We start from the raw sequence: 12,767 nt of genomic DNA on the forward strand, positions 1-12,767 counted from the left end.
CTGTGCCCATTCCTGGGTCAGTCAGATCTAACCACAGTGATCCACACCATAGTTAACTAGTTTGGACTGCTGCCATGTACTCTACTTGGGGCTATCCTTGAAGAGGCGTCAGAATCTACAGCTGGTTGGGGCCGGCTGTCGGGAGGATCTATGCCCAATACCACAGCAATTGCACTGGCTACCCATCTGCTCAGGAGCCCAATTCAAAGTGTTGGTTTTGAGCTTTAAAGCCCTACGTGGCTTGGGACTGGGGGTTAATCTGAAAAACAGTCTTCCTCCATATGTTCCTGGCAGAGGCCCTCCTGCCAGTCACATCAAATAATCCCACCTGATAGATAACATGACAGGACCTTTTCAGTGGCAGCCCCACGGCTATGGGCCAGCCTCCCCAGGGAGGAGTGCCTGGCCCCCACACGTCCGATTATTCGGGGGCACTTAGGACTTGCATTTGATTAATGCAGTCTTAAACTGCAATTTTAAATTTTGGTTTTCTATACTTTTTATGTCCTGTATTTTATGAATTTTATGCATATCGTCTTGCTCGTCTTCCTTGGGAAACAGCCCTGCCGCTGCTTCCTTCCCCCCCAGACTGGCCGCCTTGTTTACACCCCATCTTCTCCTCCCCACCCCCATTTCAAGGAGGGCTTTGTGCCACCTTGCCAATCTCAATATGAATGGTGGAAGTTCAGGCGGGGGGGGGGGGGCTGCTGGCAGGGTGCAGCCACGGCTCAGTAGCCGAACATCTGGCTCGCTGCCTTGACCAGGACAGATGGGGCTGGGCCCCCCTCGCCCTGCAGTTGGTGTCTAGAAGGCTGCAGGGGGGTCTTTCCCCTTGGCAAGTGACAAGTGTGTCTCCCTCCCACCCACCCACCCACCCACCCAAAGGAAAACACAACACACCAGGATCTTGGTTTCTGTAGTTTACAAGGTTACACACAGACTTGCCAGGGCTGGGCCGCTGGCGACAACCCCTCCCCCAGACGGACGGGGAAGGGTCAGGAGCCTGGCCAGCAAGAGTCTGCAACTGCCTCAGTTGCCGCCACGAAGTCCCGAAGCACCACCGTGGGGGAGGGACGCGGAGGCTGGCACACCAAGGGGCTGCTCACACCCGCCTTTTCTCCCCCTTCCACAACCAGGTCCCCTCCCCCTGCCCAGTGATGGGGGGGGGGGGGAGAAGAGCCTCACGTTCATGCTTCCAAGCATCTTGTTAAGGGAAGAGGCGGCTGGTGTGTGCCGAGAGGGGAAAGACTTCCAATGCCCCCCACCCCAGCTGAGCCCCCTGCACTCCTCTTCCCCTCTTTTGAGTGCTGACAGAAACTGAGGCCAGGCTGTGCTTCCCCACTCCCCCACCCCGACCCCCCAGGGTATCACTGAAGGCAGCCAGCCTCTCTTCCCCCCCCCCCCCAATTCTGCTTTCAAAGAGCAGCTGGTTTGGTCAGGGCATTTTTTTTTTAGCAGAAGGGGGGAAGGTTGGGGTGAGTGACAGAAGAGTGGAGGCCACAGCCCCTCCCCCCCAGCAGGGGGCACAGAGGCTGCCTTATGGGAACACGAAGCAACCTTTTGAGGGCATCCCACCACACCCCAAAAGGCGGGCCGGCCAAGGAGGGTCAGTTCCACACTTTCAAGAAGCTGTCCCACGAGCCGGTAGCTACAGCCATGCCGTCGTCTGTCACGCCCAGGCAGCTGACCCGGTTGTCATGGCCCGCCAGGACCCCTAAGAGGAAAGGGGGCACGAGGTGAAGGGGCAGCCCAGCATCTATGGTCCCAGGTGAAAAAACAGCCCCCCAGAGCCATCCTGGCTCAGCATACCAATGGGACAAAGCCCTCTGAGTAGCCACAACCAATACTGGCATGCCTCAGCAATAGAGCCTCTGCTGGGCCTGCAGAGGGTCCCAGGTTCAATCCCCCGCATCCCCCATTAAAAGATCGGGCAGTAGGCAATGTGGAAGACCTCTCCGCCTGAGACCTGCTGCCAATCTGAGTAGACAAGACTGGTCTTGATGGACCGATGGTCTGATTCAGCAGAAGGCAGATTCATGTGTCTGTGCAGACCGGGCTTCTGCACACTCCTGAGTGGACAGAGCAAAGGTGCAGGAAAAGTTCTATCTGCCTGAAGCCTTGATCAGCAGCAGAAGGGCACGGGAAATGGGGGAGACCCACGGCAGAGTATTTGGGGCAGAAGCAGCAGGGTCGAGGGATGCTGCAAAGGGGGCCGAGCCAGAGGGTCCGAGCGGCTCACCTGCGCGGTCGCCCTTCATCGAGTCCCAGATGTTGCAATTGAAGTCATCGTAACCAGCCAGGAGGAGGCGCCCGCTCCTGGAGAATGCCACCGAGGTGATGCCGCAGATGATGTTGTCGTGAGAGTACATCATGAGTTCCTGGTCAGCACGCAGGTCAAAGAGGCGGCAGGTGGCATCGTCCGAGCCCGTGGTGAACGCGTTTCCATTGGGGAAAAACTGGGCAGGGGGAGGAGGAGAAAGCATCACTGATCCCGGAAAGGGAGGCAGCAGCAAGGTGTCTGGCCAGAGTACCATGCCTTCCCAGCCTGTCCCAGAAGCACGAGTAGCCCCATGCCCCCTGGCCACGGTAAGCCCCCAACAGTATCCCAGCCCAGCTCGGCTCACGAGATTCTCCCTTCCCTCCAGCTCTGGAAAGCACTGAGCCGCTGTGCCTGGTTCACGCGGTGGCCAGCTGGGGTTGCCACCCCAGAGGGCATGCGCATAACTCACACAGACAGCGTTGATATCCGATTCGTGCCCCGTGAATGTCTGCCGGCACATGCTGTCGCGGATGTCCCACAGCTTGATGGAGGCATCGCAGGCACCCGAGACAAAAGTGCGCATGTCGGGGGCCAGGGACAAGGACATGACATCGCCGCTGTGGCCCGTGAACGCATTGGTCTGTTGACCCGTCTCAATGTCCCACAGAGCACTGCGGGGAGAGAAAGAAAGTCGTAATCAAAAAACCACGCCGCAAGGGAGGGACTGTGGCTCAGTGGTAAGAGCATCTGCTTGGCATGCAGGAGGTCCCAGGTTCAATCCCCAGCAGCATCTCCAGTGAAAGGGACTAGGCAAGCAGGTGATGTGAAAGACCCCTGCCTGAGACCCTGGAGAGCTGCTGCTGGTTTGAGAAGACAATACTGACTTTGAGGGACCAAAGGGGGGGGAGTGTCTGATTCAGTATAAGGCAGCTTCATGTGTTCAAGGCAGCCCCTTACACAGCATCAGACTGCATCTTCTCCACCCCCCACTTCCTCCCCGCCCGGCACAGTTGCAACTCACCATGTGGTGTCCCCAGAGCTTGTGATGATCTGGTTATCATTAAGGAACCGGCAGCAGGAGAGGTACCCTTGAGAGGAAAAGGAATTGCTGCTCAGTGGAGAACTGATGGGCCTCCCATGTTCCCCCCTGAAAGGGCTTTTTTCAGCAAGGGGGGGGGGACAGTCAGTCCCTCACCAGTGTGTCCCGGTAGTTCCCGACTGACGCGGACGTTCCCCTCCCGGGTTTTGAGGCTGTAGATGGAGCAGATGTTGTCAAGGCCGCCACAAGCCACATAATTCCCGGATGGAGCGTAGGCACAAGTCATCACCCAAGACGACCTCAGCGGGATGGCGTGCACCTAAGGAGAGGCAAAACGGGTCTACAAAGAGCCAGGGAGGTGTGGAGGGTTAGAGTGGCGGACGAGAATCTGGGAGACCCAGGTTCAATCCCCCCGTACCACGGACGCTCACAGGGTGACCTTGGGCCAGTCACCGGCTCTCCACTTCAGTTCCCTCACAGGATTGTTGTGAGGATAAACTGGAGGAGAGAAGACTAGGTCCCCCGTTGGGGAGCAGGGTAGGGGGTAAATGAAGAAAATGGAAAATAAACTCCACGCCCCTCTTTCCCCAGGTCAACCAACCCGGCTCATCTCTCGCCTTACCTTATTTGTGGTGTGGCTGTCCCAAATAATCAACTTCCCATCTTGGGAGGCGCTCACGAGCAGCCTGCAGGGAGACACCACATGACACGTCAGATTCTGCTCCGTGGGGAAGGGGCTGTGGCTCCACGGGGAGGGGGGCACCTGCTTTGCATGCAGGACGTTCCCAGTTCAAGCCCAGGGGCACCACCTCTGGGTTGTCACAAAACAACTTTCTGAGCATGAGATGCCAGAGAGCCACCACCCGCCCATGGAGACACGGGACAGCCCTGTAGGGAAGGAGGCTGCTGCTCCTGTGTTGTGTAGAGAGGGTTCCAGGATCACCTCCACTTAAGGTGTTGGGAAAAAGATGTCCTTTGCCTGGCACCCCAGAGAGCCACCGCCAGGAAGAGGAATCCCTAGCCTGACTCTGTGTAAGGCCCTTTCGGATGTTCGTGTGACCTCCAAACTTTCCAGTTTGGCTTTCCAGCCCACCCCTCTGAACTCAGCTGTCCTTCTTCCACCTCCCACGACGGACAGCCCCCCTACCCCCACTCCGCACCTGGAGTCTGTCCCCCAGTGCATGGCGTAGATTTTAGCCAGGTGGCCCCGTAACGTTCGCCTCGTCCGCATCTGGATCCGGCCAACTGGGTCGAGGCCGGCTGTGATCTTGGAGAAGGAGGATGGGAAAAGGGTTACCATCAACCACAGGAAAGAGGCCTCCGTGGCCAGCAGAGATGCATCCCAAAGCCTCTTCCCTCGCCCTTTGACTCACCTGGGTCAACGTGGAATCGCCACATGCTTTCCTGGCATCCTGCAGAAGGAGGAGAGGAGGAGGATTACCATCCCTCACCCTCCAACCAGGTAGCAACCAGGGCTTCAAGCTGCCTATGTTCCTGTCTGGGAACTAAGATCACAGGGAGAGGCCCTCCTGACTGTCCCACCAATCAGTGGCTCATTTGGTGGGCCCATGAGAGTGGGCCTTTTTGGTGGAAGCCCCACGATTATGGAACAACCTCCCCAGGGAGGTGCGCCTGGCCCCCTCACTTTCAATCTTCAGGAGGCAGCTGAAGACGGTTTAATTTAGGACCACATTTGGTTAAGTTTACTCTGTGTGTGTGTTAAGTTGCTTCCAACTCATGCGACCCCATGAATCAATGTCCTCCAAAAGGTCCTATCCTTACCAGCCTTGCTCAGGTCTTACAAACCGAGGGCTGTGGCTTCCTTGATTGAGTCAATCTATTTCATGTTGGGTCTTCCTCTTTTCCTGCTGCCTTCCACTTTTCCTAGCATCATTGTCTTTTCCAGTCACTCTTGTTTTCTCATAACGTGACCAAAGTACAATAGCCTCAGTTTAGTCATTTGAGATTCTAGGGACAGTTCAGGCTTGATTTGATTTCGAATCCACTGATTTGTGTGTGTGTGTGGGGGGGGGTTGGCGGTCCACGGTATCAGTAAAACTCTCCTCCAACACCACATTTCAAAGAAATCTACTTCCTAACAGCAGTCCTGAACTGTGATTTTAAATTTTGGTTTTTATATTTTTAATGTATTTTATTATATATATTTATATTGTGAGCCAAGTTGAGCTCTGTAAGGAAGAAAGGTGGCTAATAAATGTTTTAAATAAATAAGTCCTTAACACCTAATTTGGCACACCCCAACCCCCCAGTCTTGGAGAAGCCAGTGTCCTGGACTCATAAAGAGACCAGGGAGGAGGGAATGTATGGCAGGACAAGAATATCTAATAGTGCTGCCCCCTCCAAAGTGTTTAAAGTAGAAACTCTTTATCTTCTGCAGCCAGGAGGCCTAAAAACACGCTCACTCAAAAAAACCAAAACGATATAGTGCAATAAAGCTGCAGTTCTCTGTTGTGACGCCCCCGTCACGCGTCCCCCACATTGTTCTGCTCACCCTGATCTGGTTCCGGAGCTGCTCCACCTCCTGTCTCAACTGCTCCAGCTCGCTCATGGCGGACGTCAACGAGGAGGGGCTTGGCCTGCAGCCCCACTCAACTAGCAACAATACCGCTGGGGGGGGGGGGGAGAAGAGAGAAAGAATGACCCCAGTCTTTTTGTCCAGAAAGGACAATAGCCAAAGATCTGGCACTGGGCTCACAACCCTTCAAAACAGAATTCCCGCCCTCTGCCCATTCACCCTCTAAGGCAGGGGTGGGGAACCTTTTTTCCGCCAAGGGCCATTTGGATAGTTATATCATCATTCGCAGACCATACAAAATTATCAACTTAAAAATTAGCTGACCAAGCCCCAAGCAGGCAGCTGCCCCAGATGACCCCCCCTGTTAAGGCAAGCAGGCAGGCATCCAACCGGGGGCGCACTCGCCCACCTGGTGGCACAGGATCCTCTGTTGCACCAGCCGGTCGTAGCCGTCCAGCAGCACGCCGGAGTTGCTCCTGCTTTGCATGGTAAGGGCTGGATTCTACAGCCGGCTCCTGCTACCTCCGCCTCCAGGAATGAAATGAAGACACACTGGCTAAAAACTCCCCCCCCCCGCCCCCGCACATTCTGGCCCTGCCTCCTTTAACCCCTCCATTGTCGCCACTTCCGCCCCCAGCCCTCTTGTAGTATAGAGGGAATACGTTTCTCTACGGCCCGGGTGGGAAAGGGTTAACAGTTTCTTGGGCGGTCCTAGCTGCTCCATAGCTAACAACTCTTCTCCAAGGGGGAAAAAAGGTTCCTTTTCTCAGCAAAACAAACTCACATCTGCCTTGAATTGAGGCTATTCCTGTCTGCGGGAGGGGGTGGATCGCCAGTCTTAGATCCTTCTGAGCTAAAGATCTGCTGGGACCCACGAAGGGCCAGACCAAATGATTTTGCGGGCCTTAAACGGCTCCCAGGCCTGACATTTCCCACCCCTGCTCTAGAGAGCCTGGGAGACCCCACGCCCACCCCTGTAATTGCCACCCATCTCATCAGATCTGGAGAGCTAAGCAAGGCCGGCCCTGGTCAGTACTTGGATGGGAGACCACCAAGGAAGTCCAGGGTCACTACGCAGAGGCAGGTGATGGCAAACCACCTCTGAACTTCTCTTGCCTTGAAAACCCTACAGGGCTGCCATAAATCAGCTCTGACTTGATGGTTAAAATAAAAAGCCATTTACTCTCTTGGTCTGGGCTTCTTAAAACTTTTTCCACTTGCGAGTGCTTTTTGCCTGACAAATTTTTACCCGACCCCGGGTATATAGGTATATAAAATAGGCATATAAATCAAACATTTACTGATAACAAATCATAAAGAAATGTATTTAAATATTTTTTAAAAATTTCGTGACCCCCACATTTATTTACGCAACCCCATATGGGGTCATGACCCACAGTTTAAGAAGCTTTGCTCTAGAGAACCTGGCAGAGAGACCCGTGACCCCCACCATAACTGTCGCCCAACTGCTTTCTTCCAAATTTCTGTTGCCATGTCAATTCACAAGCGTGCAATGCACAATCCCATTTGATAGAATTGGAGGGGGGGATGAGGCCAAGAGTTGTTGACTCTCCCAGTCAAAACCCAGAGGTTTGACGTCCTTGGAGGCCGAAATGAAGATTCTCAAAGTGATCTGCCCTGGAAGACACGGGGGGGGGGGGGCAACGCATACACCTTCAACAAGGGAAGGCCTATCTCCACACCTGCATTTTAAAACACAGCAAGCTTCTAGTCCCTAACTTTTGAAGCTCCAAGTGGAATTGCCTGGCTTAATCTCAGTAGGGGAGGGGGCAGGGCTTTCAGTGCTTGGCGTAGCCATTTCCACATACCCCCCGCTTCCCCACGTGTTCTATAGAGTTAAGCAAAATATCCACACTGGGGGAAGGAGACAAATGATAAAAGATCATAATTGTTTCTGACTTCCTTGGTGGAAAATGAAGGGTACCTTGGAGGAATCTGGAGGGGGGAGCCAAGCACCAAAAATCTACACTCACCCAGCATATTGCCCCCACCCACCTCTTGACCACCAGTCCTTTCTCTGCCCTCAGCTTACTGAAACGAAGCAGCGAGGCTTCGCCCGTGAACGTGTGGGGAGCCCCTTTAGAATCATAGAAGGGTACTTCCGGTGGTGCCGCTGGGGTGAGTGCCACGTTTCCCCAGGCTGTCCTGGGGGAAATCCAAGTTTGTGTTAATTCTGGGATGCTATATGCACCCCAACCCGATCCTTGCAAGTGGGTCGGATAGCAGGAACTCCCTGCAGCCTGCAAAAGCAGTTTGACCTCCCAAATACTCTGAGGGAGCTTCTTTAAGTCCCTCGGAGTTTTGGACGCCGGTCCTGCGAGGGCACCAAGGGAAGAAATCGCCAAAACGCAACTTCGGCATAAGGCTCTACCCTCCACCACCTTATAACCACCATAAGGACTACTTTAAGATAAGAACCTCACCTCTAGACGCTCAAGTGAGTACGCAAGAACCCTTCGTCTTTTACTGATGTTATTGAATAACCGGGGGGTAGATGAAGACATTCCCAGCATCCTTGTCCCTCCCTTAATCGAACTGGATAAGTTTGACCTATAAAATCCATCAGGATTAGAGGCAGGAGCCTTATCAAGTTGATCAGCTTAAACTAAAACAAAGAGCTAGAAAGACGCCTATAAGATGGACTAAAATCTCCACCAATGAGAAGTACTTTTGAGGGAAGGGGAGGGTGAACTTCTTTCTTCCGGTGGAAGAAGAAAAGAAAAAAAAGGGGTCCTCCAGCCACGTTTGCAGCAAGGAACTCCTTAATCCGGAAGACCCTCTATACCACCCTCTCTATCATCTGGCTTACAACAACAGGAAGCAACTCGTAGGACCGGATACACGTCGCACTCGAGCAACATAGAAATAGTTCCTGAAGGGAACAACCATCGAGAAGAGGCGGTAGAAGGTCCACGGTGAAATCAACTTCCGGAATACTTCCTGATTGATCCGACCTAGAGCGGCCGGCAAAACTTGCTGGTATTTCAAAACTTTAAAAAGCTATTTTAAAGTGAAATAGGGGTCTTTTCAAAGCGAAAAAATTATTAAGCTGATCATTGAAACATTCTCTATCAACAACTAATCAGAGGGTCCTGATTGAGGACATGTATTTTACCAGCCTTACTTCAATGTAAATGTCTGCATCCCGACCCCGTTCTGGCTCATTACATAGCCCTGCCTATACAAAACTCAAAGAAGCGACACAAACCTTAACCATGGAAAAGAAATTGCAAGACATGTTAGCCAAGCAAACAGAGGCAACAACTAAACAGTTTGAACAGATGTCTACACAAATGACACAGCTGACTGCTATGATGACAAATCTTGGCCAAGCATCTCAAGCTATTAACCAAAAGCTAGATGTGGTTACAGAAGACCTTAAAGTTGTAAAGACCCAAATGAATACTATGAAGACGGATATGCAAGCAATGGATTCATCAGTTAAGAAAGTGATGGAAGAACACAAGGATACAAAGAAAAAATTAGCAAGCCAAGAGAAGCAGATTGAAATAATACAAACTAATCAGACAGCTGTTAAAGATCAGATAGCAATGATGGAGATGAGAGTTAGAGAAACCAACCTTCGTCTGCGCAATTTTCCAGATATGATTGGAGACAACAAAGAAACTGTAGTCCCAAATCTGGCCTATGTATTTCAAATAGAAGAACAAGAACTGACCCAAGCCATCAACAGAGTTTACAGAATACCATTACCTGCTAGAATGAAAAGATCTAAACCAAGAGATCTCATGATTGTTTTCTATGACACTAGGATCAAGGATAAGATCATGAAGATCCACTATGACAGTCCGGTTTCAGCAGGAGACACTCCTCTAATATTATTAAAGGACATACCAAGACATTTACTCTCACAGAGGAATAATTACAAAGAATTTGTGTCTGTTTTGAAAGCTAATGGTATCAAATATCGTTGGATTATGCCACAAGGCTTGGCTTTTACCTACAAAGAAATGAAAATGACAATCTTATCTCCATCAGATGTGGGAAAATTTCTGAGGAAATACAAGACAGAACTTAAAGGACTAACCCTGGAACAAAAGGAAGAGGAAGAAGAAGAACCACAGGGAGCAGAAGGAGGCACTGTGTTATAGACTGAATATTTTGCTTCAATAATTACTACATCATGGCAAAAGTAATTTCTTGGAATGTGAATGGTTTGAATGAAAAAACCAAACGGGCTAGAATTTTTAAATATTTACAGAACTACAAATACTCCCTAATTTGTTTGCAAGAGACCCATATAGCAACAAAACACAAAAAATACCTGGATAGGCAAATGCTTGGACAAGCATTTGTTGCATCGGCTAAAACAAAAACAAAGGGAGTTGTGATATATGCTCATTCTAGCCTTAGTCCTGAACTACTGTACAAAGACAATGAAGGGAGAATTGTGATTATCAAGACCAAAATATTGGGGCAAAAGACGATTGTAGTAAGAATATATGCACCTAACGAAGGAAAAGCTAAATTTTATGGACAACTCCATGAATTGATTTCTCAGTATGCAAATGATCAGATTCTTTTGATGGGCGACTTCAATGGTGTTACTCTCCCAATCTTGGATAAAAAATCAAAAGCAAAAGACGAAAACGAAGGATGCTTACCTAAAACCTTCTTCACCATGGCTTCAGAATTGGAAATACAAGACATCTGGAGAACAATGAATACAACGGCTAAAGAATATACTTTTTATTCAGCGAGACACGACTCACACTCCAGAATAGACATGATATGGGCTAGTAAATCTATTTTCACGCAACTACGTAAAATCCAAATTGTACCAAGAACTTTTTCTTATCATAATCCAGTTACATTTGAATGGAACAATAAACAAGCATTTAGATGGCGATTAAATGATAAACTTTTAAAGGATAACAAGATTCAAAAAGAACTACAGGACTTAATTAAAGACTTTTTTGAAATTAACCTTAATGGGGAAACTTCGCTGAATACAGTTTGGGATGCATTTAAAGCTGTTCTAAGAGGATTTATGATACAGAAACACACGGCCTGGAAGAAAACTCAACTACAATTTACTAATAATATACTCTGGGATTTACAAAATTTGGAGCAAAAACTGGCTATGGCTTTACATGAAGAAGAGAAAAATGACATTCAAATGAAGATTTCTGTATCTAAACACCAACTAAATTTGATATTAATGGAGGAAATGAACAAAAATTTAAAATCTGCTAAACAAAAATACTTTGAACATGCTAATAAACCTGGGAAATTTTTGGCGACCCAACTGAAAGATTCATTTCAAAAGAAGATTATAACAAAAATTCAATCCACTAAAGGACCAGTTTATACAACTACGGATATACAAAAAGAATTTGTTTCATTCTATACTAAGTTATATCAGAAAGAAAATATCTCAAAAAAGAAAATAGACAAGTTTTTAAATTCAATACAGATGAATGTTCTTTCAAAGCCCCAACAAGAATGGATAGATGCACCAATTACAAAGGACGAAATACAAGAAGCAATAATGAAACAAAAAACGGACAAGACACCAGGACCAGATGGAATTACTGCATTATTTTATAAAACATTTAGTGACAATTTAGTGAACTTTTTTGTATTACTTTGTAACACAATTTTGGATAAGGGAGCATCCCCAGAGACTTGGTCACATGCATTTATATCGTTGATACCTAAGGAAGGAAGGGATCCAGAAAAAACTTCAAATTATAGACCTATCTCGCTGTTAAATGTGGATTATAAGATTTATGCTTCGGTCTTATCGAATAGGATAAAGCATTTTATTAAGGACCTTATACATGAAGACCAAGCAGGTTTTGTTCCAGGAAGGCAAATTAAAGATAATATAAGAGTTTTATTAGATTCATTGGAATATTATGACCAGAATATTCAACAAACGGCGGCCTTTGTATTTTTGGATGCTGAGAAAGCCTTTGATATGGTCTCCTGGGACTTTATGAAAAAGATATGGAAAAATTAAATTTTGGAGACCGTTTCTTGAGAGGTATATCGGCCATATATACATCCCAACAGGCAAAAATTCTGGTGAATGAATCGATGTCTGACAATTGCGCAATCAAGAAAGGAACCAGACAAGGATGTCCTCTGTCTCCATTATTATTTTTGTTGGTGTTGGAATCATTATGTTGTAAGCTAAGGAGTATGGAGGACATTCGCGGATTAAAAATTAAAAAACATGAATTCAAATTGAGAGCATTCACGGATGATCTTCTGTTAATCTTGGAGAGCCCAACACAATCAATGAAGATATTGTTGGAAACTTTGGACGATTTTGGAAATGTATCAGGATTTAAAGTTAACCAAGAAAAAACAAAGACAATATTTAAGAATTTATCAGAAATAGAACAACAGGAATTTATATCATACACAGGTTGGGAGAAGGCTAATAAGATCAAATATTTGGGAATCTGGATCTCTGCAAAGAATAAAGACTTGATAACCAATAACTATCTTAAACTATGGGACAAAATAAAAACTGATATGATCATTTGGTCAAATAAAAAATTGTCACTTTTGGGACGTATATCAACAGTCCAAATGAACATTTTACCAAGGATGCTTTTCTTATTCCAAAATCTGCCTATAATATCACATATTAAATACTTTGATACCTGGAGGAAAGACGTATTAAATTTCATCTGGCAAGGGAAAAAACCGAGGATTGCTTATAAACATCTGGTGGACTGTGAAGTTAGAGGAGGTTTAGCACTACCTAACTTTCAACTTTATGCTGAAGCGGCCGCTTTAGTATGGCTAAAGGACTGGATGAACTTATCCAATTCGCGTTTGTTAGATCTTGAAGGTTTTAACAATATAAGTGGATGGCATGGCTATTTATGGTATGGTAAAATTAAGATACAAGCATCATTTCGTAATCATATAAT

The 12,767-nt window shown here is 47.9% G+C and overlaps 1 protein-coding gene across 1 annotated transcript; it reads right to left on the minus strand.

Moving 5' to 3' along the window:
* Nucleotides 1–1,568: 1,568 nt before the first annotated feature.
* On the minus strand, nt 1,569–5,905 carry GNB2 (G protein subunit beta 2). The gene is made up of 9 exons (XM_056863168.1): nt 5,812–5,905; nt 4,673–4,711; nt 4,460–4,566; nt 3,922–3,985; nt 3,456–3,618; nt 3,282–3,348; nt 2,730–2,931; nt 2,240–2,456; nt 1,569–1,714 (listed from the first exon to the last, which is right to left on the minus strand). The coding sequence occupies exons 1-9, from the start codon at nt 5,866–5,868 to the stop codon at nt 1,608–1,610; spliced, it is 1,023 nt and encodes a 340-aa protein (XP_056719146.1). The 5' UTR covers nt 5,869–5,905; the 3' UTR covers nt 1,569–1,607.
* Between the last annotated feature and the right edge of the window lie 6,862 nt (nt 5,906–12,767).

Source organism: Euleptes europaea, chromosome 18 (genome assembly GCF_029931775.1).
Source record: "Euleptes europaea isolate rEulEur1 chromosome 18, rEulEur1.hap1, whole genome shotgun sequence".
In the NCBI taxonomy this organism is placed as follows: domain Eukaryota; kingdom Metazoa; phylum Chordata; class Lepidosauria; order Squamata; family Sphaerodactylidae; genus Euleptes; species Euleptes europaea.

Bases quoted from the DNA above. Each gene is read 5' to 3' on its own strand.
- GNB2 (XM_056863168.1), bottom strand. From the start codon at position 5,868: ATGAGCGAGCTGGAGCAGTTGAGACAGGAGGTGGAGCAGCTCCGGAAC. The intron at 3,986-4,459 runs GTGCGGAGTGGG...GTCTCCCTGCAG, and splicing joins CACTGGGGGACAGACTCCAG to GCTGCTCGTGAGCGCCTCCC. The intron at 3,619-3,921 runs GTAAGGCGAGAG...GCCTCTCCTTAG, and splicing joins ACAGCCACACCACAAATAAG to GTGCACGCCATCCCGCTGAG.